The following is a 7,582-nucleotide window of genomic DNA, read 5'->3' on the forward strand; positions in this document are numbered from 1 at the left end:
TGGATATAGTTTTAAATATATTTGATATTATATATATAATATCAAATATATTTAAAACAATATCCAATTTTATCTTTTTTGACACTATATATAGACAGACACATATGGATATACACACATACATATATACATGAACATATCTATGTATACACCATTTTTATAGTATGTCTATAGATATGTTCATGTTATTTGCCATATTTAGGCATAGTTGACACACTGATTTTGTTATCTGTCTAGTCTGGAATGATCTTATTGTAATTTAGTGACGATATACGTATTACTTTCGGGATGAACAGTGGGAGGGCAGCACTGTCTGATATGTAAGCAGTGAAACCTATTCTTGCTAATGTGTAGTATGTACATATGTAATATCACCTTTCATCTTCAACTGAGATAGTAATGAACGGGGTACCATATAACTTTTGACGCACCCATTATGCTGATTTTTTTCAAAGGTTTATTATTTACTCGGAATTAAATATATCTTCAAATAATTTCCCCCTCTCTAACCTAACATAATTATAACTTAATCATATACACTAACCTGAACTGTAACCCTAGCTAGTAGTAACTCTATCATTTAGTGTAGTATGTGTTTTTACAGTCACAGTCTACCCTAATGAAGCTAGAGATATGGTGTTTGGTGTATCGTAGTGTGTGCACTCTGTTCGAATTGGGTGTGTCGCTTGCATATCGGTCATTATGTACGGTATACGTCTAACGCCGAGGCCGAACATTGTGGGTATAATAGTCAAACCTGTATATTAGTGTCGCACGAGTGAAATCCCACTGCTTTTCTTTACAAACAGTCTCCGTTCCCGTTCTATAGAAGTAGTTTCTTTGTACAATTCCCAGCCAAAGGAAACTCTGCTGTCCAACAAAGTGACCTTTGTAGACAGGTGTCCATTCTATGTCGTTCCACTCTATAACTGCCATGCAAGAGAAACTCCTAAAGTGACCTTTACAGACAGGTGGCTGTTCTATAGTTGTTCATAATTGTCCCCTGTACCTGTACCTGTACTTCCTACTGGTAGCACCTTGCAGTGAATGTGGGCTGCTAATGTATGGTGACATTGAGGTGAGAGATATCTGGACCCCATGCAGCAATCGCTAATGATCTATTCATATTTCGCAGACATGTTGGCCCTATATGGCAATTTACAATTGATGATCGATTTGCACTTTACCAATATCTGGGCCCTCCTTGCCAATACGTGGCAATTTCCAATAATGGATCACTCGTTAGGCTATATATGTGGCTGGGTGATGTAGACTGGGTGTGAAGCAATCATCCTCACCTTCACTAGGAATCTCGATGCGATGTCAATAGCAATATGGATATTCGTATCTTCGATCTTGTTGATATTCACACGGCAGCAGACGTCTAGCGTGCTTACGTGGAAGCAACGGAACAATGGAGAATTAATGTGGAGGACAAATCTCACTCGTCGTGTTAGTAGTAGCCACGCGGCCTGGTAAATGGTGTAGTCATCGTGATTTGAAGCAAGGAGCTATATAGATATACAGCTATAGTTCAAAGAAGGGACATAAAACAAGAATCACACACGAGGTCGTCGCGAATCTATTTTTATTTTCAAAGCAGTCGACTCTCACGGTAGTCTCGTAATGGTAACTCTTCACAGTCCAAAGTAGGAGTACAGGTCGCACGAATTGATGGAGAACACGTTGTTTACACCTGTTGTTATTGTAGTTCAACTAAACCGTGTAGTGCTTTGTGATCATGTCGTGTTTCCACGCGTGCGTGTATTTGTAAGGCCGTGTGTCTTTTTCATCATTTTTTCGATAGTCGTAGGTATGTAGCTAAGTAGATATGACCTCGCTCCTGAATAAAGCACAGGTTGAAAGTGGATAGTGGCTGATATATTTTAATGTCGAAAAGTGAAAACATCAGTATGAAAATTTAACTGCACTTTCTAAATATATATCAATGTACTTTATTTTCGATTTGTTGTTCACAGAAAATAGATTCTTTTAATACACTGCATAATGCAAGCATAGTTCTTTGTGAGTTTTGTATTCAACACACATATACAATATATACATACACATCTGCCATGCCACAAATTACTCATTAGACAATAGAATTGGGTAATACCAGACCAGTACTTCAGATTTAGAAATTACATGGCTAATGGTATGTTTCATGCATGCTCCGTTGTCCAGACGACACACATAGATAGTACGTATGGGAAGCCACAGTCGTATCTTCACCAACTAAAGAGATTTTTGGTGGAATGGGGACTTGGGGAGTAACTCTATAAGAAGCCATGACTAGTCGAAGGAAGTGGGAAGGTTAGTGGAGGGGCCGCCACACTGCTGGAGGTATGTTATACTACCACGCACTCCCACCAGACAGCAGTCATTCGCTACTGCTCTGTTCTGTGACTCACGGTTGCTGATTAGACGGGCGACAGGCAGTGACTCGTCGCCACAAAATAAATAACGTGCTCTCAGACATATATTCCAAAGTATCACGAAACGTTCACACACGCTGCAAATGTGTCTAACCGCATAACACGGAATTCTAGTAAACTCCGGCTTGCAAAAGTCCCTCGTACCAGCCGGTACTTCAATAGCCCTGTTCCGTACATGTGCATGATGATTAACAAATTGTAAACAGGCACTGCATTTTTTACAATAGCATGGATAATTAGTCTTTTGCTTGCACCCCTTTATAAACATTTTGGTCTCTTTGAAATAACCCTCTGGACAACTTTCGGTTATGTGATATGTTTGATTCTATCACTGTGTCGCATTTTAATCGTAATTATTTTTTGACCAAGGATCACGTTATTTTAAATTTAGTATATATTCTAAAGATGGTTTTTAGTTTAGTGATATAATTTTACGAACCAACGTTTTAAGTGATATCTATGTCTTATAATGGGACATATATTATTGTAAATATCATCAATTTCAGTTTTATACTGACTGATGACATCTTGTTTGCAAAATTTATTTTAATTGTAACGTTGTTAACACTAGTTTTGCAATAAACCTATTATTTATCTATCTATCTATCTATCTTAGAAAACTACCGTCGTTCGTGTCACAATCACGGCGATTGCATGACAGATGACTGATTATTGCACCAGGGAGAAATACACATTTTACATACCAGGGTATTTTCTTATTTAGCATATGCCATGTGCTATTTCCAATAATGCTGAATAGCCGAGCTCGTAGAGAACAGGCGTTACGTCTGAAAGGTTGTTGGTTCGAATCCCATCTGTTTATTTTATTTTATTTTTATTTGTTTTCAATTTTTCTGGTTAGGGTTAGGTTAGGATTAGGGTTCACAATGCGTATACATGTGTACACATGTGTATTATGGGCCCGAGCGATCCCGAAGTTGCGGCCTACTACCGTTCGGCTATTTTCGGAAAAATGTGTATTTCTCCCCAGTACACGATTCCTGTGCTCTATGCAATCACGCAGATGCACTTCCTCCCGTTTACGGCTTTTCATTGTTCATCTGCTGGTACGGAACGCCATCCTTTAAGAGACCTGAAATAAGAGAGCAGCTTCATTCAGCCTGGCTACACGAGCACGTGGCAAGTCATGTCTGGCTTCCGATCACACTCCAACCTTCCACACGGCAACAGAGAGACATGTGCGTCGTCAGAAAAACATCTCTTGCCAGAATTATCGCTTATTGTCTATACCATCTTCCGTACTGCTGTCAAAACTAGTTTAAGCATTTAGTAAAACTTACAAACATCACGGTTGCACCATGAAACGAACATTGAACATTGATGAGAAAACCAAAACAAGCTTTCCTTCCACCAGAAACTCGAATACCACATCTGATGTAAGGAATGTTAATGAACTATCCACAACACTGACTTGCAACCCTGACATGGACTTCCATTAAACGTGAGGAATAACACTTAACAGAATTCAGAAGCTACACCAGCACATGGTGGACTACTGTTAATGTTACATGAAGCAACGGAACATGCGGTTTATATGTGGCGCATGTGCTGTGAAAGAGTGGTGAACTGTGCATCCGGGTACTTTGGGGAGAAAGATGGGATGGCGTCTCCCAGTGAGGAGCGAAATGCTACGTGGGGGGGGGGCGAGTGTGAAGCGGTGTCGTGGGAGGACGGGGGGCGAGTGTGAAGCGGTGTCGTGGGAGGACGGGGCGCGAGTGCGAAGCGGTTGACTGATCAGAGGACAGGCGGGGGCGAGTATGTGAAGCCATCAAGGCTGACGTGGGAGGACGGCGGGGCGGCAAGTGTGAACGCGGTGTCCGTGACTGAGGAGGGGGGCGCGCGAGGTAGCTGAAGCGGTGTCGTCGGGAGGGACAGGCGCGAGGTGCGCTCCCCAAGCGGTGTCGTGGGAGGGACGTCGGGCCTGCTGAGTGCGAAGCGGTTGTCGTGAGAGGATGGCGGGCGAGAATGTGAAGCGGATGTTGTGGTGAAGGACGGGGGGCAGTGTGAAGCGGGTGTCGTGGAGGCGGGGCGGGCGACGTGCGAAGCCGGCGCCCCGACGGGCGCGCGGGCTGTCGTGGGAGGACGCCGGGGGGCGGAGTGTGTTTGAAGCCGGGTATGCGGAGCGAGACAGGTGCAGCGGTGATTGACTGAACGCCGGTGTCGTGGGAGGCGGGGGCGAGTGTGAGCGTGTTTGTGGGAGGCGGGGTCAAGTGTTGAGCGGTGTGTGTGCGAGGTACGCGGGGGCGAGTTCGTGAAGCGGTGTCGTGCAGGCACGTGGGGAGCGAGTGTGAACGGTGACTTGGTGGGAGGAGGGGGGCAGATGCGAAGCTGGTTTCGTGGTAGGACGGGGCGCGAGTGTGAAGCAGTGTCGTGGCTGGAGGACGGGGGGTCGCGAGTGTTGACAGCCCATGGGGGTTGTTCGTGCGCAAGGACGCAGGGGGCGAGTGTTGAAGCGGTGACGTGGGAGACGGGGGGCAAGTGCGAAGCCGGTTTCGTGGAGAGCGTGGGCGACGTCATGTGAAGCCGGTGAAGTGGAGGACGGGGGGCAAGTGCTGAAGCTGGCTGACGTGGAGGAGGGGGGCCGAGTGCGAAGCGTGGTGTCGTCGGGAAGGGTACGGGGCGAGTGTGAAGCGGGGTGACGTGGGAGGACGAGGGGAGGTGTGAAGCGTGACGTGGCCGGAGGACGTGGGGCGAGTGCACCGAAGCTCGGATGTCTGTGGGGGACGGGGGGCGAGTGTGAAGCGGGGGCCCTGTCGTTGCAAGGACGGCGATGGCGGAGTGTTGAGCGGTGACGTGAGAGGAGGGGAAAGTGCGAAGCGGTTTCGTTAGGAGGACGAGGGGAGCAGGCTCATCTACGACGCCGGGGCGAGTGTGAAGCGGTGTGTGCGAAGGATCGGTCGGGGCTCGGATGTGTGCTGAAGCCGGCTGTCATGTGGCTGAGGACGGGGGGCAGTGTGAAGCGGCTTTCGTCGGCCGAGGAGGGGCGAGCCCCCTACCGTGATAAGTGTTGAAGCGGGTGTGTGCAAGGACGGGGGGCTAGTGTGACGCGGTTTTATTTTGTTGTGGTAGATGGGGGCGAGTGTGAAGCGGTTGGCGTGAAAGAGGACGGGGGCAAGTGTGAAGCGGTTTCGTGGCGAGGCGGGGGGCGAGTGCTGAAGCTCCAAGTGTCGTGCAAGGAAGGCGCGGGGCGAGTGTGAAGCGGTGACGTGGATGGGACGGGGTAGGCAAGTGGGAAGCGGTTTTCGTGGCGAGGACAGGGGGCGAGTTGTGAACCAACGGTGTGTGCAAGGACGGGGGCGAGTGGTGAAGCGGTGCACGTGGAGAAGGAGCGGGGGGCAAGTGTTGAAGCGGTTTTCGCTGGGAGGACGGGGGAGAGTTGCGAAGCGGCGATGTCGTGGTAGAGGAGGGATGGGCGACGTGCGAAGCGGTGGTGCGTGCAAGGACTGGGGGTGCGAGTGTTGCAAGCGGTGAGTGGCCGGGACGGGGGGCAAGGGTGTGCAAGCGCCTTTCGTGCTGAGAGACAGGGGGCGAGTGTTTGAAGCCGTGTGGCAAGCGACGGGGGGCGAGTGTGAAGCGGTGTCGTGGGAGGACGGGGGGGGGCGCGAGCGTGAAGCAGTGTCGCCATGGGAGGACGACTTGCGGCACATGACTGGCTGCGTGAGTGCCACTCACCGTATTTACGCCGGATGTTGTCGTTGTTCTCTGTCCTCTCGGCCATCCTGCAGAATAAAACATTCAGTCATCCACCGAATCTATCATTACGGCACTCAAGACATAGTACTGATTAAAATAACTTTCTCTCTCACTCTCTCCTCCTCTCCCTATATCTCCCTCTCTGTGTATGTGTGCATCCGCGCGTGTGCATGTATGTATTACATATCGAGTGAATAACATCATGAAGTAATTAGCAAAATGGTAACTACAACAAAATTGGGAAAACATTGCCGATGCGTGCATAGGACAATTAACACAGGATCCTGACCATCCGAGTGATGCGCATAAGGTGCAATGTTGGATGGCCTGGCATGCACTCACCTCATCTCGTGCTGTTGACGTCGTTCCTCTCTTCTGCTCACCTCTCTCGCATCCTCGCGCTCGTATCTGCAAAACACGCGTAATCGTCAGCATCGGTCGCCACGGCAACGCATTGCCAGACAAGCAACGCGGATTGGCAAAATGCGATTGATTGTATCTGCATAAACTGAGAGCGTAAAATCATGTCTCAAGTACCCTGGAGCACATGGTCAGAACATTGGTCTTAACATTACCTTTTTCTCATAGACCGTTGCCAGAATCATGGTGAAGTTACGAGTTACGCGTGTGCATTATACAGAGATCCCATTTCAATAAAAATTCCACGTTGAGACTAATTTGGGTTCTGACAACGGGACCTTGGCTGCCGTCTGTGGCCCCACGTCGCAAATCGCGATGCACGGACGCCCTTGGAAGCAACGAGTGGCCACTCACTTCTCCTTGTTGCCCTTGGAGCGGCAGCAGCAGCAGTAGACGCAACAGCAGACAGAGACGAGAATCGTTCCCGCAACCACTGCCATCGATATGATCAATGCCTTCAGGTTGACTACAACATAGAATGCCGACAGTATTAGCACTCTCTTTTTCTTGCCCTTCTACTTGTCGTCGCCAGAGGGCGCCGGATGATGACTGCGTTGCCGACATTCGTATCAGTTCGCAATCGCGTCTCGCACCCGTTATCTACCCATTGGCTCTCTAGGGAATTGATCGGACTAATCGATATTTATCGCTCGACTATACTAGATCACAATAGTAGAGCAGTGCAATGTAGCAAAACCAGCCCTGGATATTTCTCAGATAGAGTAGATGCTAGAGAGGTGCGTCAGGTCTACTCACACCAGCACAACTTCGGTCCCCATCTCGCCTCCCCCAACGGACACACATCGTTTCCTGGCAGTATGGTCTCCTTCGGATACAATTTGCAGCTTTTGTCCTTAAAGCAGTAGAGGCACTGCAAAGAACGACAATCGATACATAGACAGATCTATGCGTCATTACCTCATTTACACAGACAACGATGTTGAACAAAAACAAGTGCCGCATAGCGACAGCGCTCATCTAACGTCTACTGCGGTGACTCTGTGGTGGAGTGG

General features: G+C 48.3%; 1 protein-coding gene across 1 annotated transcript in view; it reads right to left on the reverse strand.

Annotated features, from left to right (window-relative positions):
- Window positions 1-2,974: 2,974 nt before the first annotated feature.
- LOC106816028 (pituitary tumor-transforming gene 1 protein-interacting protein-like) overlaps window positions 2,975-7,582 on the reverse strand; it is a gene marked incomplete at its 5' end in the record, with an annotated part of 9,462 nt that continues 4,854 nt past the window's right edge. Inside the window, 5 exon segments of the mRNA XM_014820575.1 lie at window positions 2,975-3,528; window positions 6,129-6,175; window positions 6,492-6,557; window positions 6,924-7,035; window positions 7,326-7,440. Coding sequence (XP_014676061.1) covers window positions 3,476-3,528; window positions 6,129-6,175; window positions 6,492-6,557; window positions 6,924-7,035; window positions 7,326-7,440 — 393 coding nt within the window.

This window comes from Priapulus caudatus, unplaced genomic scaffold, assembly GCF_000485595.1.
Source record: "Priapulus caudatus unplaced genomic scaffold, Priapulus_caudatus-5.0.1 Scaffold1265, whole genome shotgun sequence".
NCBI classification, from domain to species: Eukaryota; Metazoa; Priapulida; class Priapulimorpha; order Priapulimorphida; family Priapulidae; genus Priapulus; species Priapulus caudatus.